This window comes from Agaricus bisporus (assembly GCF_000300575.1).
Source record: "Agaricus bisporus var. bisporus H97 unplaced genomic scaffold AGABI2scaffold_11, whole genome shotgun sequence".
Lineage (NCBI taxonomy): Eukaryota > Fungi > Basidiomycota > Agaricomycetes > Agaricales > Agaricaceae > Agaricus > Agaricus bisporus.
In genome coordinates this window covers 212055-236645 of record NW_006267346.1, presented here as the reverse complement: position 1 = coordinate 236645, position 24591 = coordinate 212055, and the positions used below count along the sequence as shown (strand labels likewise).

The 24591-nt window shown below is 46.6% G+C and overlaps 8 protein-coding genes across 8 annotated transcripts; 3 read left to right on the top strand and 5 right to left on the bottom strand.

Annotated features, from left to right (window-relative positions):
- Nucleotides 1-667: 667 nt before the first annotated feature.
- AGABI2DRAFT_145709 (hypothetical protein) lies at nt 668-4616 on the top strand (the record flags this gene model as incomplete). Its single annotated transcript, XM_006455568.1, has 12 exons — nt 668-732; nt 889-1045; nt 1066-1119; nt 1366-1412; nt 1451-2153; nt 2478-2594; nt 2682-3494; nt 3542-3586; nt 3638-3656; nt 3705-3727; nt 4207-4331; nt 4400-4616. 12 exons carry the CDS (start codon nt 668-670, stop codon nt 4614-4616), a joined length of 2385 nt encoding a protein of 794 aa, XP_006455631.1.
- A 503-nt stretch (nt 4617-5119) lies between these two features.
- Nucleotides 5120-5929, bottom strand: AGABI2DRAFT_52638 (hypothetical protein; the record flags this gene model as incomplete). The annotated part of the gene is made up of 2 exons (XM_006455567.1): nt 5120-5777; nt 5841-5929. Coding segments are annotated over 2 exons (747 nt in total), but the record flags the coding sequence as incomplete, so codon positions are not given.
- A 2217-nt stretch (nt 5930-8146) lies between these two features.
- On the top strand, nt 8147-9182 carry AGABI2DRAFT_195055 (hypothetical protein). The gene is made up of 3 exons (XM_006455566.1): nt 8147-8489; nt 8544-8822; nt 8874-9182. Exons 1-3 carry the CDS (start codon nt 8162-8164, stop codon nt 9065-9067), a joined length of 801 nt encoding a protein of 266 aa, XP_006455629.1. The 5' UTR covers nt 8147-8161; the 3' UTR covers nt 9068-9182.
- Nucleotides 9183-9865: 683 nt separating this feature from the next.
- On the bottom strand, nt 9866-11179 carry AGABI2DRAFT_195054 (hypothetical protein; the record flags this gene model as incomplete). The annotated part of the gene is made up of 5 exons (XM_006455565.1): nt 9866-10003; nt 10068-10850; nt 10906-10947; nt 11012-11084; nt 11141-11179. Coding segments are annotated over 5 exons (964 nt in total), but the record flags the coding sequence as incomplete, so codon positions are not given.
- Nucleotides 11180-11441: 262 nt separating this feature from the next.
- Nucleotides 11442-12478, bottom strand: AGABI2DRAFT_77005 (hypothetical protein; the record flags this gene model as incomplete). Its single annotated transcript, XM_006455564.1, has 3 exons — nt 11442-12181; nt 12235-12312; nt 12376-12478. 3 exons carry the CDS (start codon nt 12476-12478, stop codon nt 11442-11444), a joined length of 921 nt encoding a protein of 306 aa, XP_006455627.1.
- A 411-nt stretch (nt 12479-12889) lies between these two features.
- On the bottom strand, nt 12890-14005 carry AGABI2DRAFT_210080 (hypothetical protein; the record flags this gene model as incomplete). Its single annotated transcript, XM_006455563.1, has 3 exons — nt 13491-14005; nt 13030-13437; nt 12890-12972 (listed from the first exon to the last, which is right to left on the bottom strand). The coding sequence occupies exons 1-3, from the start codon at nt 13909-13911 to the stop codon at nt 12890-12892; spliced, it is 912 nt and encodes a 303-aa protein (XP_006455626.1). The 5' UTR covers nt 13912-14005.
- A 1607-nt stretch (nt 14006-15612) lies between these two features.
- On the bottom strand, nt 15613-17265 carry AGABI2DRAFT_121526 (hypothetical protein; the record flags this gene model as incomplete). Its single annotated transcript, XM_006455562.1, has 4 exons — nt 15613-15782; nt 15848-16886; nt 16940-17032; nt 17089-17265. The coding sequence occupies 4 exons, from the start codon at nt 17263-17265 to the stop codon at nt 15613-15615; spliced, it is 1479 nt and encodes a 492-aa protein (XP_006455625.1).
- A 1786-nt stretch (nt 17266-19051) lies between these two features.
- On the top strand, nt 19052-23496 carry AGABI2DRAFT_195052 (hypothetical protein). Its single transcript, XM_006455561.1, has 17 exons — nt 19052-19288; nt 19346-19949; nt 20003-20071; nt 20136-20207; nt 20269-20316; nt 20364-20659; nt 20709-20833; nt 20882-20962; nt 21018-21039; nt 21101-21137; nt 21187-21298; nt 21349-21695; nt 21755-21933; nt 21991-22129; nt 22179-22391; nt 22450-22622; nt 22675-23496. Exons 2-17 carry the CDS (start codon nt 19524-19526, stop codon nt 22988-22990), a joined length of 2655 nt encoding a protein of 884 aa, XP_006455624.1. The 5' UTR covers nt 19052-19288; nt 19346-19523; the 3' UTR covers nt 22991-23496.
- Nucleotides 23497-24591: the final 1095 nt, after the last annotated feature.

Genomic DNA, 24591 nt, shown 5'->3' with positions numbered 1-24591 from the left:
CGTGGTCGGATCCTTGGGATCAACTGAAAGATTTCGGCAAAAGAACAACATCAACTGTTGTTCGTGATAGGTCTACTCGATTATAATAACCGTTTTAAAACATCTATCAAAAGCTATCTTACTTTCGGTGGATGCCAAGAATTTGAGGAGGAATGATTTGATGAAAAGTTGAAATGCGCACATTGAAGCAATAGCGTACTTATTGTGTGGCTTCGTGGCAAGTGTTGTAAGTCGTAATGGCGGAATGGGGATGCCATGACAGCCACGACAGCCACGACTCGTGGATATCCACGGGATATCCACGATTGATGGCCATCAATGGTCGTGGGCCTCGTGGCGTGGCGTGGTCACATGACATACCACGACATTGCGGTGGTTGGCCTCAAGTTGGCCTACTGCGATAGATACTCAATCCCGCTCTTCCTGTCTAATTCAACATGTCTAATTCTTCATATCTTCTGTATTGTCTTCGTATTGTATTGTACTGTAAATATTCTATTTCTATCATCTCGGTTTCTGCGTCCGCTTTCTGTTTTCTTTTTCTAATTCGCCATGATAATGATCGATGGAAGTGTTATTAGTATGTAGTTCGTCGTGCAGTTTCTGTAACTTGTCAAACTGTTTTTATTAAAGTTACACAACTCATGTCATCCTTTTGCCATCGAAAATGCAACGGCGAAAGCGGCTTCAAGGCTTTAAGCGCCTCGCCATCACGGCCATTTGGCATATATGGTAAATCCACGCTGTGGTATTTCGTGGGTATCCACGGGTCCACGATTCGCACGCCATTAGCCATGATGGCCATGTGGCGTCCACTGGCCGTCATAATGATGGTTAGGGCTCCTGATGGACACGCCAACCCGGAGGAGACACTACTTTCTACTTTAGGTCTGGTACTGTCGCTCTCGGGATACAGATGTCGAAAACAACTCTTCGTGATGGCTTTTTTAATTATACCGTGTTGACGATCAACGGTTTCCAAGGCTTTCTGTTGGATCGTACTATTTTCCAGTTGATCGTGAAGAACCTTTCGCTCGATCCATATGTATGTATATGGCATTATAGTATCCTGCGCTCCTGGGTTTTTGTACCAGTCTTCACACCAACTCAAGCTCGGAGGTGAGCCATCTTTCAATGTCTAAAAGGGTTCCTTTGGTCCGGCGGTAATCAAAACAGAGATGCTGAAACAGTTTATGTCGATTGTTCATCAAATACTGTCATAGCCATGCTTCTGATGTACTACTTTTCCAAAACGTCGCAACATTCAAGTGGTCGATGTTCTGGTGATTTTCCCATCCTTTCCTTCCAAACCAACGCTCACTTGCTTTCTTTCTCCAGCTCTTACTACACACTCGTTTTCCAAAGAATAAAATGTACATGCCAATAATCCACCGTGCCCGAATTGAACATCCGTGAGTGATTTTTCGAACCCAATCTAAAAAACACATAGGTTAATCGAGGAAAAATCTCTTCACAGGAAAACTAACTTCAAGACAGTCAACTTGTTACCGCGTTCCTCATCCGGGTCCACTACCGCTGATTATGTGGTTCTAAGTGTCCTTATCGCGGTTCCGCTAGCGACCATTGTTATCTGGGCAATGCTTCATCTCGTTCGACTACTGCGGCGACCCACTGAGACGTCAATGAATAGCGATAGAGCGTCTGATTCTAGACGAGGTTTCATCAAAGTCAGAAATCGAACTCTTGGCTTTCATCATGACCGTAATGAAGATGACAATTCTGTCAAAGACAATATACCCGATGATACCAACCTATCATTACTTTCAGCTCGACCTTCTATTACAGCCTCTGGAAACGCGAATGCTCCTGCTCCAGTGGCCTCGGAAACCCCCTCTCTGATGCGAGGCCCTACGGTGGTATCGACCATGCCAAATGATTCACCACTAGTAGGAATTGGGCCGTCTAGAACGACTCAGTTGGGAGACTTGGAAGAAAGAGTGCAGAGGTTAGAAGGTAGATTCAACACGATGCCATCGGGCTCGGAGGAATATCAAAATGATATTCGAGCTGAGGATCCACTGTCGGATTTAGACTCGGAAGAAGAGCCACTACCGCCTTATACTCGTCTTCCTGCCTCAGAGTCCGAATCTGTAGTCACACCTGTTGTATCAACATCACCTGGTTGGAAAATGGTTCACTAGTAGGCATGTTGTTTGTTCATTATGGATTTGTTATCGTTTTGAGGACATTAGGACGCTCTCGTATTTGTATATTTTTGTATCGTACTATGTTATATTGCTTTCGATTTCGAATTCACAGTATTGTACTCAGAGTTCGTCTAAATCATACTTGACTCGTCCTACGAAGTAACTATACAGATAGCGCCCAAAATCAATGAGAAATCATCAAGTTGAAGTGAGTGATCGCACAGAGTATCAGCGCCAAACGAATTTGGTCATGATTCGAGTCTTTCAGATAGACAGTCCATAAGACAGCAACTCCTCTATGTACTTCAGAAAACTACAATTGGCAAAGTTGTCCCACATTTTCATCATTGCAAATCAGAAGGCGATAGTGACGTTGCATGGAGCCAGTTCAATCCACAGGCCAAAGACTTTTTCCCACTCCAGAAAGTACTGTCGTAATATCTCCTATGCTCTCCTATTCCTATTCTCGTATTTTAATAAGTTTCGCATTACGCCTTGCCTTCCTTCCTCCAGTCACATCGACGTTTCAGCATGTCACCTAGAAGATTTACGACAAGGAAGGATTCATTTGGTTTAGAAATCCGAGAAGATGGGTCCATTGGGTTTTCCATCTCGCCGAATGAGGAGACTGCTGCGGATTTGAACGTTCAAAAAGTAGCAGAACGAAGGGAGTGCGGGGATGATTCACCTCGTATCATTGGATCCGATTCTTGGAAAAGCATTGTGTCCTTGACAAGGACAAAACGGAGAAGAGATTCTTTCGGGTTGGAGGTGAGAGAGGATGGGACGCTTTCTTTCGATCAACTTGCCACCGACAATGGAAAGCCGGAGGCGTCTGGAAACATGAGACGAAAGACTACCTCTGGTGGTATGGGGATTATTGGACTCAGGCGGACGATGACACAGCCGGGAAGGAATAGAAGGCGATGTGATTCTTTTGGTTTAGAGATCAGAGAGGATGGAACTCTCTCTTTGAACCCAGAGGCTGGAGTTCGTCCAGCTGCTACTCGATCGAGCGGCAACAATAGTATAACAAATGACGATAGAATGCGCGGCGCCCAGCCAAGTGGTACAGGAGGTCAAGTACCCGACGTGGAAATCATTCAGCGCACTCGTACCCGCATTCACCCCCAGTCTACACATATCTATCCACAAAATGAAAACAACACCAGTATTTCATTCGCCACCAACGCACACGTCACTGGCTCACAAATGGAACATCAGCCTAGACTCGCAGATGAAGGCAGAGCAAACAGCGTTGAGGTCGATATTTTGCGAGAGCGTGTTAGGATTCTTGAAGCGGCACTAGCTGAACACAGGCCGCACGTTTATAATGCGACGGAACAGCTACCAGCTTATCAGCCGCGTTCCAGTTCTCCGACAGCTGGGAGTCGGACTGCGTCCTCGAGGAGGAGATGGTGGGTGTCAACTTTTTCTCAATGTCACCTGTTCTTACATTTCCTCAACAGATCTGCATCACGATAGTTTGTGTGTAGCCATAGTCGGAGTTATGTTCAAATAGTCACGATTGCATAGTCAGCATAGTCAACGACGCGGGAGTAAGTTAGCTTACTCCGAAAATAAGTCAGATGTTGTTGTGTACTATACCATAGTTTTATCGTCTCTGTATGTTTTTTCCTATCACACGTCTACGAAAGAAAACGTTTCACCCATTTCGGGTTCCCATCTGAGCTTTGGCTTGGCCAGCGTGCTTCGATTACAATTCGATTACAAGACAGATCAAGAACAGTCCCAATCTTTCCGACTGGTTGGCTTTTCTGATTCATTCTCACAATCGCCAACGCAAACCTTCTGTCAGGTATCCGACACGGAGTACATCCAATGACTTGATTGCTTGTATCTCATACCCCCAAGATCCCGTTTACACGTCACAACAGTTGAATACTGCGAATCGAAGAAGCAAAAGGTCCAATAGGCACTAAATGAGATCATTTTGGTAAGGCCTCCAGTTCTGCGCCTCGTCTCGGTCCAAGTCTCTCGGAAAGTGTCATTGGTTAAAGTTGTGAGTAATTTGCAGCTTTTCCTCCCTCCAATTTTGGTACAAGAGAGCGAGATGGGCCTGCAAGAAGCATGGTCAGATGAATATTTTTGTCATGGGCAGTGTGGAACGGGATATCGTTGGGGCGGACCAGGGCCCGGCATGTGAGCTACCTTGCCAAGGCGTTATCAAGTCGTACAAGATCTCGATCGTTCTCCCAGTATGTGCTCAGTCTAGCCTATTTTGGCCTGGACTATTTTAAGCACAACGAATCTGGTAACTGGGTCGTATCGCCGGGTGCTATATACCTTCCTCTCCGAAGCTATTCGAGTATAATGCTGCCAGAGTCGATACAATTGGCCCGGAACTCAGATCTTTCCGTGAAGAAGCCACTTGAGTATGGCGCATCACGTTCGCCGTTCAACAATAGACAGCTAGCGATTGTCTGAGTCGGATTTGAAATATTACATTCGACCGGCCTCAGTATACAAATGTGACAGCGAAATGAATCTGATACAACTCGCCGTGCATAATCGCGCCAAATGGCGTCCCTTGAGCGCAGGGCGAGAATTTCCAACATATCGTACTGATGCAGAACCCATCGGGAATATAACTGGATAAGCATAGGTAGTGACCGACCAGCTGAAGCTACAAATTCAAACCAATAGGCGTCAGCGGCTTCGGTATGCATTTGAGATACATAGCCGCGACTCATCTTGCAAAACTAGGGCTTGGCATATAGATTCAGGAGTCATGCGACTCACAAACTGAGATTCTGAGCGGTACACTATCACCCATTCTAAGCAAAGTAAGCAGATTCAAGTTTCGATATCACATAATTAATAATGATAATTGCCATTTGTACATCGTGTTCAAATAATTTAAATACCAACGACAGATCAACTTTTTATAGATCTCGGGAACAAGATTAGTCGTATTGTTCCCAGCCGGAGATCATCTGGGCGACATGTCCTGCTCGGCGTTTCGCCTCCAAGAGACCAATCGGATGCACTGGCCTCAAACCACCTTCGTTGAACCAATTCTCTGGCAACTTCTCACTGCCAAACCATTGATTCAAAACGTCCGCTGTGACCATCTCTTCCCGTTCATCAATCGGGCTTCCTTTAGGTCCCGTGGATGATCTCCTTCGCATGACTGCCCATGCGAGTCCACACTCCCCCAAAGCAACTTGTCTATGAAACTCGTTGAGGGGCGAATGAAGCTCATCTTCCATTTTCTTGTGGTAGAGAGCGAAATCGGCCAAAGATAGTCCATGTAGTTCACGGTGATAAGATTTGCTACGACGCGATGAAGCGAAGGTAAGGAATCTTTGAAGTAGGTTTTTGTCGGGGGCGTGGGATGGGACACTGTTAGGGTGAACAAAAGCAGCGTTGTGGGCGATTTTGTATGGTCCTCGCATAGACAAGGTTGAGAGGCTGACGGTCCATCGAATGGATGGAAGAAACCATCCATCACGAACGAACGTGAGTTTCCCACTGATTAGGAACCCCACGAGTGTCAAGGTGAATGCAAGAACCCAGGTGACGTTGTAAACGCGTTGTAAAGCGTCTATGAGCTCAAAAAAGTGTATATCATGGCCATTTCGTGAGCTACATGATCAGAAGATTAGGAGATTAGTCAAATGGGACTAGAAAGAGAGTGAATGCTCTAACATGTAGCCATGATTCGCGAGGGTGTTCAAAGCTGGGCAAGGTGAACGACCATCAAAGGCTCCAGCAGGGATGAATTCACGATATTCCGGCGATTTCTGTGCCGGTGGCGTATAAAGAGTGGAGATTTTAGGCATCGCGTTGGAAGTAGATGAGACAATGTGGCGTTGAGAAACTCCTAACCATTAAGTACTCGCGGCGGGAGGATATGATCTAAAAATAAACCAAAGAGATCAGTTTCAAAGGTTGATAAGATATACTTAAATTACGCTTCTTTGTGCCCGTCAAGTTGATCATGATCAATAACCTGTGTGCGGAGAATCACTACTCTGGTCATGTTTTGTGTCCGCGCCCAGAGAAGGCATAGCGACTATCGGGTGGGTGCAAGCACCGGATTAGGGTAAACAAAATGGCGATGCTTTTCCGGGCCGCGCTCACATCCCCATGTTCAATATGTGGTCTACTGATAAGTATTCGCTGAGTATATGAGAACAGGGGACTTCCAAATTGACAAAACGAAGTCCGCGAGATATATTGTTTCCAATAGGTCATACGTGCAAGTTTGAAACATGGATTTTACGCAAAATGCAGAAGATTCATGGGCGCATCAGATATGTAAATTGTAATGGAATGCTTGGAGACTACAAGCAAGGGCTGCTAGATTTCCTAAGATCTTGAGTCTCACGTCACCAAGAGGCCGGAGTGATTCCCTTGATAACACAATTAGACAGTAGCGGCGCGCAATGCCTGCGAATCATGGTGCCTAGTTCTCTGGGGCTTGTGGATGGTAAGTATCTTTAACTGTCATGGAAAATTCCGATATGGCGAAATTGATGCCAAGAGTGTCGAAGTTCTATGGTAGAGACTTGCCTCACTCCATGAAAGTTCTCAAGACGGAGAGGCTGGAAGCTGATCGGCTGTCGGCCATGCTGGGAGCGGTGCTTCATTATCGACATCAATCAAAGGTCGCACACTAAAATTAAATCTATTAATGATTTACTATCACGTCCATAGTTGCGGTTGCGTCTGAATCAATGATATCGGGAAAAGAAGAGGTTATGATAGGATCGACTATTATTCGGCCTTAGGAAGAAAGACGCTCTCAAACTGTCGGTCCTATTCAATCGGGATCCGATAAGTCCATGGCTATCGATTTGTGGCATTGAAAAATCCAATCAAAAGGCCTTCCCGAGATGGAAACAAACATACCCTTGTGTTGAGAGACTAGTACGGTAGTACCTACTGTTACAATCTCTAACCACAATGGTAGATGATGCCCAGACCGGTAATTCCCGACCCGACCGGGTCCTTCTTTCAACTGACGCTACTGACCTAGTGATAAGCAGTCCGGATGCATAGCTGTACGAGAGTAGTAAGACACTACAACCGTTGCATCAGACAAAGGGGCTTCCCGCATCATAAATTTCACCCGAACGATAACACATCACATCAATCAGGTCGACGGTATGATATTTGATGCTGTCAACGACAACCTTAAATTCATTTGAAAAGCTAGAGGGAATCTATCAAGTATCATGTAAATGTAATGTGGATCGTCTAGTTACTCCTCTATAGATAGATCCGCTTCGCAGAGTATGGGCTACATACTACGTAAAGATATTCATTATATGTCTATATATTTGCTCTATAAACCGCCTTTGTACGATCGTGATCGATTTGATGATGCAGTATCGGCCAAGTAGTATCAAAACTCTGAACTTAAATCATCGCTCTTCAGGTAGAGACAAAGATCAATCGAATTCGGGATCTCAGGGCGATGCCAAAATATCCGATATCCCGGAGCAAAATGAACAAGAAAGCAACGCAAATGATCACCGGGAACCGAAGAATCAGAGTTTGGTTTTGGCGTATGAATGAGGTGAATTTGCAAATGAGGAAAGAGCTCTCAACTTTGGCGGAAGCTAGCTGGGAAGGAATGACTTTTACACTCTGACCAAGACCTCGTCTGGAAACTGCAAGCTTTTACTCACCTACGAGCTATCAACATATTCCTAGTAATCGGATAGATAGTTATAAGAATTGGCCAACAAGTGTGATCAAATAATCTATCGGCACCGGGAAATCAAAAAGTTCAAAGCAACGACCTTAAACGACGGGAAACATATATCACCTTCAAATGTGGAAGGGAAGAGCGACAACAATGCCGGACATCTCCCATCAACGAGACTGTTATGTGTCAGCAATGGGTGAACGCGCACCAGTTACATAAGCGACAACCGCCACACATAGAGCCAAATATTTGGTGCCGCACGAGTTTTTTCGGAATATAATTTTCGTGACTCTCGCTTGTTTGCTCATTAACCATGTTCAGCACTCTCATCCGCCAACAGGCCCCGCTCGCGTTCTCAGCACGCCTCAGCCTGCCTCTTCATCGGCAGCTCCTCCGTAGCCTACCGGCTGCTGTCCAAAAGCCCAATGTTGTCTCCCAGCGGGCATTTTCCGTCTCGCGTACACGCTTCGCAGGGGCATTCTCCTCCCGGAGGTCTGAGGGTCGGGATGCTCGTTCAGAGTTCCCGGAAGAGCGGGAGAAAACAAGCGTCCTATATGTGGGGAACATCCCGTTCACCGCTGGCGAAGTCGACATTCGCGAACTTTTCGAGCCTTATGGTCAAGTTAAACGCGTAACATTGGGTTCGTCTTCCTTATATTACCGTGATAATCCTTGCCTTACCTTTCTGTGACTAGCGTCGGACCGAAACGGGCGTTTGACAGGCTTTGGCTTTGTCGAATATGATAATATGGAAAACGCTGTTGCAGCCATTGAATCTAGTTATCAAGAGCCCTTTGCACTCCTCAACCGCACCCTGAAACTCAACTACGCCCATAACCGGAATCCATTTGAGGCCAAAAACGTTGAACCTGCTAAAACGATCTCTATTGCCAATTTCCCTATACCCGGGGATGAGCGTCCGTTGCGGCATTTAATGCAGAAATATGAGGAGCACATCGTACGAATCAACTTCAGTGAGTCTCCCTCCAAGTCATTTCACTCTGTCCATGCTAACACGAAAGCAGTGAAAAATGCCGATGGGGAGTTTACTAGCAGAGTCTTCATCGAATTCGCCGACCAGGAGAACGCGACTGCTGCGTTGGAAGCTTTCCAAGATTATAACTTTGAAGGCACTATGTTCAAAATAGACTATGCTAAGCCCAAGAGAGAGAGGCGCTCATTACCACCTCGGCGAAGGCTGAATTCTTATGACCATTGATAGAGCTCTCTTATAATTTCTTTATTCATAGTCTTCATAATGTCGTCCTAGTCGCCCTAGTAACTTTCTAATCTATACCACATGCACACCCCTCGTCAGGTTGCTACAATATTCTTGGCTTTCTGAAAATCCGTAACGTCGCTTGACGGAGAATACCGAGTCAGGGAACGCTGCATCAAATTGACAAAAAGTTCTCGTTCGCCGTTTATACATTTACCAACGTTGTTGGGCACCAATCACTAAGCCCAGCGATGAGAAGAATCGCTTGAAAAATCGACTTACATAGAGACGGAACTTGTAACAAGCAAAGGTGAGAGTAGTTTTCAAAGCCACCACGGTGAAGCAGCCTGAAATATTCAATTGAAGTGTTTTGATGGAAGGCAGTGTCTCGGAAGTCGGGACGGGTCTGTCGTTTTCGTGCCAGGTTCGCTTTACTCCTGGATCTCCGATAGGTTGCGAAGGACCGTAATATGGGTTTTCCTGGTTCTTTGAAACTCGGTCAATTTCTCTAGTAAGGGCCCTCTGATCAGTGGACGAAGGAAGCGCTAGAAGCCCCTTAGTCTTTAGGGGTGGATATTGTTTCTATCTCAATCAGTTGACTCTGGACCTTCGAACTGCGTTCGCTTCAAACCCAACATCTTTCAGTGCCCCAAATGGCCAATAGGTTATGTGCGTTTGATTGTAGCGTGATATGGAACACCGTTGCTCGACCGCAGGACACCTATCTGGTCTCCTAATCCGTGTCTATTTTATAGTGCACGAATTTTCTCCATGGTAATCCAACAGACGGGCCTTGGTTGATACCTTTATTATCCTTTGTTGACATCCCAGCAATACTATCTTTGTTAACCCATACATAGAATAAACATAGTCAAGTGGTCGCCAATCCTCTTCTTCACGATAGGAAAGCTAATCATTTGCAGCAGCGAGATAGCTCTAACAAGAAAAATCATCAAATCACATCATCATCCGCAACCTAAGATATTGCATAACAACTTACCTCGCGTTCTTCAAGAAACTCCAAGTACGCCAAGGCAACCGCGATCCAGAAACTTGTATCCACACCAAGTAGGATTTCTTCTGATTGATTGATCTCTAATAGTCCGGTTAAAGAACGAACTGTAAGCACTGGCGTTCGATCATGAAACGTCAGGAGAGGAGAATGTAATGGAGCGATCGGAACACCCGTAGCAGTCCCAACAGAGGCGGCGTTCATCAGAGCTACATTCGAACGAGACGCCTCTGGTGCCGGAAGGTTGAGCGCATATGGAGGTGGTGGAGATAATGGTGTATTTAGAGGTACACGTGAAAGGGTAAAGGAATTGGAGTGAGCTGAACTGTGATTCTTTAACACTGATAAGGCGCGAGTAAAGAACGATTGTTGTAGAGCATTTTGTGGTGTGGGTATATCCGATGGTGCAAGGACGAAATGTGTAACCTGCGTTTGCGGTCCTCCATTTTTGGGACTATGAGAGCTCGGTGGTAAACGTAGTTGTGAACCTGTAGGTGTAGGTGGATATGAATGTATGCTCGTCCGACTACTATCATCTTGAGACGTCAAACTTATTCGTGTCGCGGGTTCTTGTGTTTCGGTTTCAGCGAGGGGCGTGGGGTTTGTCCGTGAAGAGAAGGAGAGGGAAGCATCGGCAAAGTAAGGAGAGCTCAGGGGGACAGGCGTGAGTGGGATGGATACGCCTTGCGGAAACATAGGTGCTTTCAGGCGGATATACCACCCTCTCAAAGGACGGTGAATTGTCCAACATACTCTAGATGTTTGACTGTGCTAACAGCAGAAGGAGATTAACAATTTCCCACTGAAAAAAAGAGACACTGCTTACGACTAGCTGTTCAATAATCTCATTGTCGCCTAAAAACCGTTCCTTTAATGGGGAATCAATATATGGTATCAGCGAGGAATCCCGGGGAACCATGTGGCATGTGCACCTTGAACCAGGTTACTTTATCTGGCGAGCTCTCCTCGTATACGTTAACTCGCATGTCCTGCAATACGTCCGTGCTTCATATCAGATCAATGAACAAAATCGGAATGTTTGATGAAGATACGGCGCTTACGTTCGAATGATAAATCGACTAATGTTAGGAGCGGTCATGGCGGTCAAATGAACGGAGCTTCGGGACGAGGCTCGGTATCCAAGACCATTGCGTATTTACTTTCGAAGATCAAGACAAACAACTGCTCAATCAAACTGATTTCTCCTCAAATGGACTTGGACCAATGAATGAGGATAGAAATAATAATGCATTACAACATAGCGGTAGTATGAAAGCAGGCCGCAAAACGAGAACAACTATAGAATGTCTCTACACCCAACCACCTAATTGGGTATCACCTAAGTCCTATCAAAAATACTCATCATAATCGCTTCAACGCTTTCTTTCTTTTCTCCGCGTTGCTAGTGGCGCTCCCCGTAGCGGCCCTTTTCATAGCTTTCGTTGCACTTGTCGGAATCGCATTATTCGCAAGGCTTACACCCATACCGGCAACCGGTTTATTTTGAACTCTGACGTTAGCATCGGCAGTGGCGAGAGGAGAAGGCGAAGGATGGCGGTCCTTATCTTTGCTCTCTTTTTCGGTGGTGTGAGACACTTTACGCTGAGGAGGTTGTGGAGCCGGTGAAGTAGTTTTGCGAGTAGACACGGGAACGTTCAGGCGAGGTGAAGGAACGGTGGGGGGAGGGGATGTTGAAGACGTATTCACGGTCACCACTGAGGCCGTGCTCTGCGTTGAAATTGAAGGCGGGGTTTTAGAAGTAGAGGGTCCCGGGGGCGAAATCGATGATTCAGAGGGCGCCGGCGGCGACGAAGTTTCGGCGGCAGGATTCTCATTGAATTCAACAGGCTTGGTGCGTGGGGTCGCATGGACAGAGGTGATAAGTTTGGCACGACTGCAATAGCTCTCGTAGTCTTCCAAGAGAAGTTTACCCGCTTCCTCGTCCAGCGCAGATTCAGGGTTGGGGTAAATGAGGAGGCATTTGACTGTCACCAATATATGACCAATGCCGTATGATGATTGCCAGTCTTTCTTTAGAGTATTGACACAGATTTCGCCCGCAGAAGACACGTTCGGATGGAAGATTTTTGTGGCGAACCAACCTGATCAACAATGTTAGTATGAGGACTTTACTGGTGTATATAAAATGACGTACATTTTGGAGGTGCAGCTGGAAACTCTTCTGTAAACTTGAACTTAACCTTGAAATAGCCACCAGCGTAAGGAGTACCCTCTGGATCACCCAAATATAAGAAGTCAATTAGATTGAAGTCGACAATGATGCGGTCGCTCGCACCTGGCCCTTCAATGATGCCGGTAACGTCCAGCATATCTTCTTCGTTTGTTTGAACACGGATACCTTCTGAAGGGTTCTTTCTGAGGTCATTAAGCTCTCGCATCAAACGGCGTGCAACAGTTGGAGAAACCTAGGAAATTGAGAATTCTGTTTGCAATGTGCGAGAATAGACCCATACCATGATTTCGCTGGGTACTGAGATGGGCAAGACAACGGAGTGAGTGGACAGTGAGTGAGTGGACAGTTGAAATCTGAATCGCGATTTACAACAAACATCACGTGCTTATTGATCGATTTGTCAGCATTCTTAATTAATCCGGCGCGACATTTTGATTTAGCCTCGTGGCTTCCATGTTCATTCTTCTGTCATTAAACTACAAGTTACAAAATCCTACAAGGCCATTGGTGTTATACAAAAATTTGTAGCCAAACCCCGTTTGTACTCGCTACATTTGAAAGCATTCATCGCGCCACCAGGACGCTCGAAATAATACATTGGTTTCGAGCTCGGAGATCATATCCTGTCGATGATCGCGGCTCCAAAGTTGGCAAAATACAAGTCCTGGTCTTTCGGAGTTGCCCAGTCTGTGCTCGAGCCTATTAACAATCCTCGTCAGCTCACTCCCCTATCTTCCAGCTTCATAGGCGACTTACCTCCAAAGAAACTTTGGACTTGTATACCGCGAATACGACCAGCACTGCTATCTCTGATGATGATACCCGACACGTTAATAACACTCTCCCCATTAACGAATAATTCGATTTCTCCGTTCGCTTCACCGAAGTCATTAAGTTTGACTCTCTCCGCGATGGTCGTCCATTGACCGGCCGGGAATGAGTAGCTCCCCCTGTTCACCGAGATACCGAAGGATGCATCGCATATTGAATTCGGCAGCGAACACAGTTTCTCGTTGGCGGCGAAGCGAGGATCGTCGAAAGGGGGAAGGTAGAGGTAAAGTTCACCTGCGCCGTTGGCTCGCCACATCAGGCGCGCAGAGAAGCAGGTGGTATCCTTTCGTCCACCAGAACAAGATACAGCCGTGTTCTCATCATTGCCACCATCTAGCATCCAATCAGCGCCATCCCTCAAAAATAGAAAGTGCTTTAATGCTTACAAAGTCCTGGAAGTTTGCCGCCCTTCACATACTCGAACGTACTTGGGAAGAAAACAGAGTAGCTTAAAAGTGCCTCTTTCGCATCGGAAAGATCTACGGATGATGGTCCCGGAGCGTAGAATGATACGCCACCACAGGGATCAACGCTGGGTTTATATGAGCCCTTAGGGTAATGAGATTTCAAAGAGAAAGTCCCATCAGGCGCATTTTGGTAAGAAAAAGGGCATCGATTCGTGACCTTAGTAGGTCTGAGTGTCGAATTGCTCAAGGGTAACGATCCAGAAGCTCCAGCGAGCGTCGTCCATCGTGGACTGCCAGAGATTGGAAAGAGGTTTGATTCGGTCCCGCGAGCGCGTGGAATGACGGATGAAGGAGATGCGGTGGCCAGCCCGAACGCTGCAAAGAGAATGGAAATAATCATCTTTGGATATGATGGGTATCTGAAGTGGGTTTTAGTAGAAAGGATGAGGCTTTGAAAGCAAGGACGATTGGACGTCAAGCTATGTCCTCAAGGTATGTTGTGTACTTTCTTATATACCTGTAGCCTGTAGGCTTGAGGCTGACAATCTCTTTCTGTTGAGGTGGATGACACCGATCCCATACGACTACCGTTTTCGGCTGATCTCCATATTCTGTCTTCAATGCTACTCCCGTGGCCATCGAATGTCTGCAGAAGCAGCCAATAGCGAGCTCGAGCTGAAGAACTAGACCCTTTGGCCATAAGCAAGGTGCCTATAGTAGGATATGTTTCTCGCAAGGAAGCCATTGGAAACTACAGCATATGGTATACCTCGTGCATCATCGTTGGAACAGCATTGCAACGCTTAATCCAAGACTCCCACACTTGAACTTTCACCGGCTGTAACCTCGGATAGAACGGAGAAATTGAACTGTACTGTCCTTATTCGGATAAGAGAGCAGATGGTCGCTTTTTAAATGAAATTATTGAAGGATTTTTATCGATCGCGCCGCTCCAATCGATTCGAGCAAACACTCCAACATTATGAACTAGATCACTTCCCGAATTCATAATCTTTTCCCCGACAGAATGAAAGAATTTTTTTTCAAGAATATCATAGTTAAGACTGGCTAAAGTAGCGGAGCACTGAAATCGATTTTTGTCGGAAGATCTTGATTGTTCATGCGTACTTCCGGAATGAGTCCGCTAAGCGAGCGCAAATTTTATCCCGTGAACAGCTCTGATTCCGCATACGACTATATAGGTTCTAATGGAACTATTTCCTCCGCGTGTTGACTCAAATATCGCCCACACATTAGATATCAACTCTATCTAATTCCCACAATCATACGATAAGAATTTTGAGTTCCACCTCGAACAATAGCATCCGTAATAAACAGTATCGGACCTAAATCGGACCCGCTCCGTCATTGATCCGACCATAAGCACTCTAAATCACGTTATTTATATCTTCCTATCTAAAAATATCAAGACGCATATGGCGTGCAAGAGCTTCAAAGGGAGCCAAGGTGGTCGATGCGAGTGCAGGTGGCAGAGTACACATGGAGCATCTCTTCTAGCGCAAAATGAACCTTACTCTTGACTCACATGTTGAGGATTCAAGCTAAGAATGGTGTGTATGTGTGGAGAAAAATTCTTGGTAGTGGATCGAAGCACATGCGCGCGGCCCGCACTGTGGAGAAACTTCTGATGATCGTGTTTTCTTCATTTTGCTTTGGCCCATATGTACTGGAGTTTCGATCTGCTGAGCGATACGAAAACGGTTTACTATGGAAGGCTGCTCATTGACAATGATCATTGTTACAAGCGTGTCTTTTGTTAAGGATACGTGTCCGTCGCGTATTGGACAATTCGAGTGGCTTTTATAGACCCGCTGAGAAGTGTATTGAGAATTTTGATTCAGGATAAGACGTGGTCGAAGATGATTTGCAATGGCTTTCGCCACAAATTTATCGGGCCGCCAAATAACGTGATTATTGATGGTACCTCACAGGGCGTTCTGACTTTTTCGCGTCGATCCGAGAAATTCTAAAGACATGGAATTCTGAGGCATAGGGTAGCTGAACAATAGGGTCAGTCCAAAAAGTAATACAAATTTTTGAGATAGAGAAGCTGAAGCACAGCGTTCAATGAAGGCAGAGTTTAGAAAAAGAATTCTGGAGGATGAGTGCATCTCGCGACTACCAAAGACGCAATACCGTCAACATCAATTTCTTGAAGTATATCCATGAAACAAGTTCTGAACCCGTTGGCATGGTCGCTTCTATCAAGGCCACTAAGAACGATCTCGGCATTGAATTGAACAGCGGTTCCTAACATCACAACGTTAGTCAAAGTAAATAATAAACTTGATTTGGAAGGCAGGCATTTCACTCACCGGCCATGGCAATGTGTAAGTGACAATTATCACAGATTGACAGTACTTTTTTTTGTACAACGGGTAGCTTGGACAGGGTTACTCCTTTATGTGTGACGATCATATCCATCAATTCTACGATGACCCTGCTGAGCGCAAAAAAGTCAAAAGCTGTATCACAAGGATCAAGCTTCTTTTCTCCAAGTCGATCAAGAATACCGAAGTGTTGAGCATAAGGGAGGAGAACAAGAACATGTCGGATAAATAACACAATCCAAATAAACGATGGTGCACATCGTTTCCCATCATAAAGAAACGGATCTTGTACGATAGCATATCTCAACCTTTGCAAAACTATGACTCCAGCAGTACGACTGAGCCACACGTGGACTTCTGACCGCCACTCATGAGGTGCTCGTATTTGCAATAGACCGGAATTATAGATATCGGTCAACCAGTAGTCGGACTTGATTATATCACTTATCCAACCCTGTTCGGCGGTGCAACTGAATCGTTCCTTTACGCATTGGTCGAATGTCGGCTCCTCAACGTTGGGGTAGAGGAGGTCTGGATCCAAGTAGCCATGGAATTGTGCAAACGCTTTGGCGTCCGCATAAGAGGTTATGTAATATGGATTATCCTCGATGTACTTGCGGAGAACTGGATTGTCTTCGATAATCACTCGTAAGGCAAATGGGCTATTGTCGGCCTGGTCGACTGGTTTACTATCCGACCCAGCCGTGGTGGGAGCCGCGGGTGGCTCATTTGAAGTCATGGAAGGGTTGGAGGACGTAGTAGGGAGGTTTGCAGGCCCGATAGGAAGATAGATGGGCCGGTGAGGGGCAGGCTGGAATACATGACCCGGCTCGCGAGACCCGGTGCGAGGCACCACTTGAAGAGGAACGGTGTTAGGATTGAGCAGCATAGAAGGATGCTCGAAAGGCGGAGAAACAGTGCGAGGTGGGGATGGTGGCGTCGTTAAGTGAAACGCGGGAAATTCAAAGGATCTCTCCAAAGGAGGATTGGCAGAAGGCGGCAATTCGACGGGTGGGGGACCAGACTGGTAGGGAATTTAACTTGAGGCACCCTTTTTAATAAAGAGCAATGACTTACCGTCGAAGTCGGTGGCGGGGGTGGCGGGCATGGTGCTTCCCAGTGGCCTGGTACGGGAGGCTGAGCCCGACGTTGAGCGGCGTCCGCGTCGACCTAACGTCGGTATATTTCAGGAGGAAAAAAAGGCGGAGAGAATGCTGTTAACGGACCTGGGACGAGGATGGGTTGTACTGATTTTCCTGTTGGTTGTTGGCGCCTGGTAAATAAAACTGAGGGTGCCCTAAAATGTCTTCCGCATCTCGAAAGAAACGAGGCTGTTGGTTGGCAGCCTCCAGGAACCTTGGCCCCATTCTGGCGCGGCGAATTTTGCCTGGGCGAGGTGGCATAGTGGACTCAAATTAAAAGAGGGGGAGGAGGTGAGGGGGAAAGGTCACGGAAAAAAGCAAAGAGTGAGGTGGGGGAAGAGTGAGAAGGGAGAGGAATATTTATACCCAGTGGTTAACGCATGTACAGAATGTGCATTGAACAATTTTTTTTTTCGGAAGACACGAGTATGTTGGAAATCCAACTTTGGACATCCAAGAATCGTGGTGATATGTAGGCGGAAATAGAACACCCTAAATCAAGGGCTGCTCAACAACATGTCTTCTCTGTATCACAGAAACGGTTAGGCATTTTTGGGGTTTCTAATCCATGCGTACGTCCAGCCCATTCTGTGGCGGTTCTTGGACCATTGCACCCGCGGCCGAGCCACTGAACCAGCGATTCAAAACGCGACACGCTGTGATAGCTGGATTCGTGCTGCCTTGGCATCGGACTAGATGTCCAAGATTTTAAAGCGAAATTAGCGACCGGAATAAAATGATGCTGGTGAAGCGATATATTTGGTCAGATGAGGATATTTTGTCGCTGTCAATGCACGGAACGCCACGAGTCCACCACGAGCAAGTCTCTTTTAGGACGTCAAGTGTACCAGAACCATGGCCTAGCTCAATGAGCGGACGAGGATTTTTCCTTACATGCCCAGGAACAAGCTTACAGCGTTTTAGAAAATCCCAACAACAGGGTTGTCAAGCGAAGGATTGTTCGAAGCGGAGATCAGTTCGCTTGTTTGATGGAGATCGGTAATCCGGATTCCACAAAAAAAACGTGGACATGTCAATCTATGACAATCCTAGAATTGTTCAGTGGTTTTCGGTTGGTGTGATATTCAGTGTGATGGGGTCGAGAGAACGGATTATTGTGAGACCTGACACGGCGTTGACCGGTTCAAGAACTTCGTGTCTGTGGGTGCATTCAAATTCTATATCGCATGGACCAAGTGCAATTGTAGCCACTCAACTTTGCCTTCTTGGATTTTGCGGTCCAAAAGAGCAAGCCTGTGAGATACACTGGACCCGCCGGGTGATATTAATAACCGTGGTGGTTCCAGGTCCCTCGCTCCCGGATGACTACCTAGAGATCCGTCAGGTAGGATTCACTACGTTCAGCACCAACCATAGTGATTTAGAGGTTGCTAAACATTCAGTGACATAATGTTCTTAGCCGCAAGAGTGCGAACATATGATCTCTAAAATTAGCATTAGTCTTCTAGATCTCCATGACATCGAATCCTAACGTGACGAGAATGCGATCAGTACACCCTGGGCGTATTTGCCCTAGCCCTCATGAGACGCCCAGCTCAGCCGAGGCGAGCATGGATATATTATGTGCAATAACCTTCTAACTGGAGAATGAAGGAACTGTCAGCAGAGGGCATGTTTTTTAAAGTTGTTAAAACATGATGACAAGACAACTCAACATCAGCATGAGGAATACACAGGGAATACATTCGTTGACAAAAGGGGAATGGTCAAGGTGACCCTTGCACAGGAGGACGGCCGTACGCATTTTCCGGCAAGAATTCATATTTGGACGGCGTGATCATCTACGAAGTTGTCAGGTCCAACGACAAGTGCACGTGAAGTGTTACCACCGCGTTAAAGGAATAGGCAGTCGGCTAGCACCGCGACTGACAGCGAAGTGCGAGGTCAAAGCGAAGGGTGGGAACACTGACTGATAGAGTGGAGCTGCCTCATTTCATAAATCCCAAGAGGTAGGGTCACAATGGCGGTCATGTGGAAAAATAGAAACTCTTTCTTTCTCTGCCGCGCTGATACTAGACAGAAATAGAGCAATTTTCATATAATTTGGAAGTCCGTATAAGACCTATAGTTGCCGTGTTCCCATGCGAAATGCTTGGAGGATGCTTGGCTTCGGTGGGATGACTGAAGTTATTTTGTGGGCGTATGCTGACTGGAGTGCGAATGTCAATTGGTCGAGGACGGTGGATGATAGATGGTGATAATGGTGATAACGGAAGTTCGGCCCTGGCCAGTTAAATGAGCATGGGAAGCTCCCTATTTCCAACTAGACATCGAGTCAGAATATGGATGATGACTCTGAATGTGGTCTGAAAGTACTAACCGAGTTATGCAGTGAGGAGGTGTTTGTGGTCGGGCTGCTCGGGATAAGTGCTCGACTGCACCGCCGGCATTACGTAAATGGCGGGAGGGAGAAATGGACTAAAATGCAGGCGAAGCGTCGCTGATTTAAAAGCACACGGCTTGTTTGGCGCCTCGTTGCTTCTTTGCTGAGCGCGACGATGAGGGCTCTCTTGCTATCCATCCTTCCTGTGGTCCTCGCCCAAACTAGCAGCTCTCTGAGCGATGTAGTCACGTCGACCTTGTCGGCATCGTCGGCACCCGTCTCTGCACCGCTCTCTTCTTTGACGAGTACCTTGACCGCGTCAATCTCGTCTTCGGTTGTCTCTTCTGCTACCTCAATTTCCCAACCGCTGTCCAGCTCGGCTTCTGTATCGTCGCTCAGCACATCCAGTGCTATATCCAGCGCTTCATCCAATGCTACATCCAGCGCTGCATCTACACCTGCGACTGCTCCTGGTTCTACCGTCACTGAGCCTATCATTAAGCCCCCTGTGACTCCAACCACGTTCACTCCATTCCCGACTCCATCGGATGAACCGATTCCTGGGGTCTTCGAGGTCACAGATCCCAGAAAGCCGCCTGCCGTGAGTGATTAAAGCTTTGGAGGACGGCGAATATCGACCGGTTCCTCATGTAGGTTGGATCACCCATTATTCCCGACTTTGGCCCAGCATGGGACGCCGCATATGCAAAGGCAAGATCCAAGGTAAATCGTAGAGTTAGGCAAAGTGAAGGGTTGTTACTGATCTGCCAATACTTTTTGTCCCCAGATCGCCTCCTTTTCGTTGGAAGAAAAAGTCAATGTTACTACGGGTGTTGGATGGATGGGTGGTCGTTGTGTGGTAAGTTCAAGATGATCCGCACCTCCAGACTGAAACACGAATAACGCGTGTGACATCACAGGGCAATATTCCGTCAGTCGGCGATGAGTGGCCCGGTCTATGCCTCGAGGTAAGTACTGCAAATATTCATCCAACTCTTACCTGAGAGTATACTAGGACAGTCCACTCGGTGTCCGGAATGCAGATTTCGTCACATATCCCATCAATGCCGCTACCACCTTCAATAGGAAGCTGATTCGCGCCCGTGGACTTGCTATGGGTCAAGAGCACGTCGGAAAGGGTGTCCATGTGGCCCTCGGACCTATGATGAATATGGGTCGCGTTGCTGCCGGTGGACGCAACTGGGAAGGATTCGGTGCGGACCCCTTCCTTGCCGGAGAGGCAGCGTACGAAACCATTCTCGGTATGCAACAAGCTGGTGTTCAGGCATGTGCGAAGCACTTGGTCGATAAGTAAGTGATGTCAACCGTCTTTACGAACGGTTTTCTGACCGCCTTCAAGTGAACAAGAGCATAAACGTACTACCTCAAGCTCGGACGTTGACGATCGGACTCAACACGAAATTTATACTCACCCTTTCCTGAGGAGTATCATGGCCGGAGCAGCAAGCATAATGTGCAGTTATAGTAAGTCAACCACCTCTCATGTTGTTTCTGTATCTGATGTGCTTCGAGACCTTATAAATGGAACGTATGCATGTGAAAATGACAAAGTCATGAATGGAATTGTGAAAGCTGAATACGGATTCCGAGGGTGTAAGTGGATCTTGTGTAGTCACGTCTCAGCGTCTCTGAAAATTTATACTCTCAGATATCATGTCTGATTGGGCAGCGTAAGCAGTTTTATCACCTAGACTTCTACGTGAAGAAGAGTCGCTCACGGTTGGTCTCCAGAACCGAATCTACCATGAGCGCCGCCACGGGCCTTGATGTATCGTATTTCTTTGTTCTCTTTTTTCATTGTCTGAAACAATTATTAGATGACCATGCCCGGAGACATCAATTTCAACAGCGGCGACTCTTACTTTGGTGGAAACCTCACTGCATTCGTCAGAAACGGCACAATACCGGAAGCCCGTGTTGATGACATGGGTAAGGTGTTTCAGGTTCTCCAACCCATGGATATTGACACTGCTATTCAGCTACCCGTATCGTTGCGGCATGGTATTTCCTCAGGCAGGATGCTCCATCTTTCCCTACGGTCAATTTTGACGCTTTCAGAGTTGATGATGATTCTGTCAATGAACACATTGATGTCCAAGAGGATCATGATAAAGTTGTTCGGGAGGTTGGCGCGGCTAGCATCGTTCTCTTGAAAAATGAGAACGATGCGCTTCCATTGAAGAAACCTAGGAGTCTTGTGCTCATCGGTAGTGACGCCGGTCCGGGTAGAGCAGGTCCTAACCAATTTAGCGATCAGGGAGGTTTAGACGGTGTTCTTGCTATGGGATGGGGTTCTGGAACAGCTAACATGACATATCTTGTCACTGTACGTGTCTTTACTCTTTCTGGATGAGGGTCGTTCTGAAGGACCGGTTAAAACTACAGCCACTGGATGCAATTCAGCGGAGGGCAAGGAAAGATCATACTAGCGTTTTTTGGTTCCTGGATGACTTTGATTTACCGGCTGCCGGTAATGTTGCACGAAAGAAAAGCGCAGCTATTGTTTTCATCGCCTCCGACTCCGGAGAAGAGTACATTACAGTTGATGGGAATCAGGGTGACCGGTCAGTCAGCTTTAAAGTGCATGTGGCCAAAATGCTGAATTTCTTTCCTATGTGAAGGAATAACCTCACCGCGTGGCATGGCGGCGATGCCCTCGTCGAAGCTGTCGCTGCACAGAACGAGAACACAATAGTTGTGATCCACAGCGTCGGACCACTGATTCTTGAACCCTGGATCAATCATCCTAATGTCACTGCTGTTCGTATCTTCTACGTGTTTGATGAACACCGGTGTTGACTATTTCCAGGTTCTTTGGGCTGGGGCACCGGGACAGGAAGCGGGAAATTCGTTGACCGATGTCCTATATGGAGATTGGAACCCATCCGGAAGGCTTCCATATACCATTGCCAAACGGATTGAAGATTATTCGGCCCAAGTTATCCCCGGAGATGGTGTTCGAGATATTCTTTCTATACCATACGATGATCGTTTGCAAATCGATTACCGACACTTCGACGCTGTAAGCCAGTGCTGTTTGATTCTCTCAGAAACGTTCACTTACTGAAAGTCTCTTGCAGAATGGTATTGAGCCTCGGTTTGAATTTGGTTTTGGTTTGAGTTACACGAAGTTTGATTACTCGAAAATATCTATTAAGAAAGTGCACGTCAAAGGTAGAGAAGTTGATGCGGCTAGGGAATGGGATCAAGGACATGCAAGCCCGCAAGTTGAAGGTGGTTCTATCGCTTCTTGGTAAGCGCCGAGGGTTCTCCCAATCAGCAATTTCACGCTGACCGGTTTCCAGGCTCCATCGTCCTTTGTACGAGGTTTCCTTCAACGTCAAGAACACCGGTCGAGTTTTGGGCGCCGAGTCTCCTCAACTCTACATTAACTTCCCTGAATCTGCCGGAGAACCTCCTTCCGTGCTACGCGGTTTCGATTCTGTACCGATACGCCCTGGAGAGACTACGAATGTGAAAATGACCTTGTCGAGGTATGATTTGAGTATTTGGGATGTGAATGCGCAGGGATGGAGGAGGCCTGAAGGTACTTTTGGTGTTACCGTTGGTGCTAGTAGTCGTGATAAGAGGTTGGAGGGAACTATTCCGGGAAGTCGTTAATTGTGTGACCTATGTGTCTGCACTTTTCGATAGTGTTCTGTTCCTTTGCGAACTTCTTTTCGCGTTCTTGGACCATAATCTGACAAACTTGTGCTGATGTTTATCGTTCGCTCTTTGCTTTCCTTGACTGATGTTTTGATGTTGATATAACTAAAACTGTGTTGATATATGTGCGTAGGCAATCATATCAAAGTATACCATCTTATATCCAAGCGACGATAAAACAAAAAACAGAAAAACTGTAAATAAATATTTAAGAGCGTCGGTCGTCGATCTACGAAAACCTGAAGATCTATGTAAGTGATCTATATAATGTCATGACTTTCTTCTACAAATACAGATTTCGTGTAAGGGATTGAAAATGGGATATCAGAGAAATTCCCAATCTACTTTGATACGGCCGAGGTCTTGACTGGCTAACTGAGAGAATGCGGTTGGTGAGATGTCTAAATCGTTCGAACCACAACCGGGACATTTGTCGACTACTTTGACTTTCACGTATTTGCCTTTGTCTTATTGCAATGAATGAATTTTGGTTTTTGAGGAGGGAGTAGAAGGAGGAAGCTTACAGTGGATGCCGACATGCTTGGAACAATGGTCTCCGCTGCCGTATTTGGCTGATGGAAGGGCAGCGACAAGTTCATGAGCCTGATTCGTATGGCCACAAGCTCCCAGCTAATTTTGAAACCAGTGGGTGAGGAATCTTGGTGAAAAGTGTAAGAAAAACGTACACCAGGATCATAAAAGGTGGCTAAAAAGGTGGGAGAACAAAATCAGCATCATTGACGATAGGATGGGCGACACTGTCATAACTGACCATCTCCTTTGTAGGCCTTCGCTGCCAACATGAGATTCGCGGATACGAGGAGAGCGGATAGAGAATTGGAGAATTTCATCGCGGAAAGGTTTACTTTCGGTTAGAGCAAGGTGAAGTGAAGAAGGAAAGGGGGAGAAGGAAAGACTAAGGGATAGAATCAAACGAGAAAGTGTCGCGGATGGATGGGATATATAAATCCTTGTCGAAAATTTTCAGCCTTTGGATTTGGGGTTGGTATAAAAGTAGGCGGGAGGTGGAGTAGGGGATCCACTACCTGTGGAATCTTGTTCCTTATATGTTCGATATGAAAAGCCGCGTGGGTTGATCATGCATGACTGCATGCAAGAAGCGCTAGATTAATGACCGGGTAATGCTCTGGGCCCGGTGGACCAGGAAGGATACATTCTCCATCCCCAAGGACTTGAGCGGTCGTAGGAGACACCCGTCGAAAGTCATATATAATATCGCGCACTAATTCGGTGCCACAGATCCGGTACCTGGGGATGATTTGTCCGTCCATCGAAGGCGCAAGTCGAGAAGTCATATTTCTCAAAGTATGAGTTTTTGTGATTTTACTGAGTCCTGAGCCCCGGATCCTGAACCGGCCGTCCGAACAGGGGGTCCACGCGTTTTAAGGTTATGCGAGTCAGAGCAGTGCGATGCTAGCGGTGCATGCATGGACGACAGTTCTATGGAAGGGAAGAGCCAGGATGCAGTCGAATGGAGGTAACCACCCCTGTTTGTCACCTCGTGATTTTTATTTTTAATTAAATTGTTATTTGCG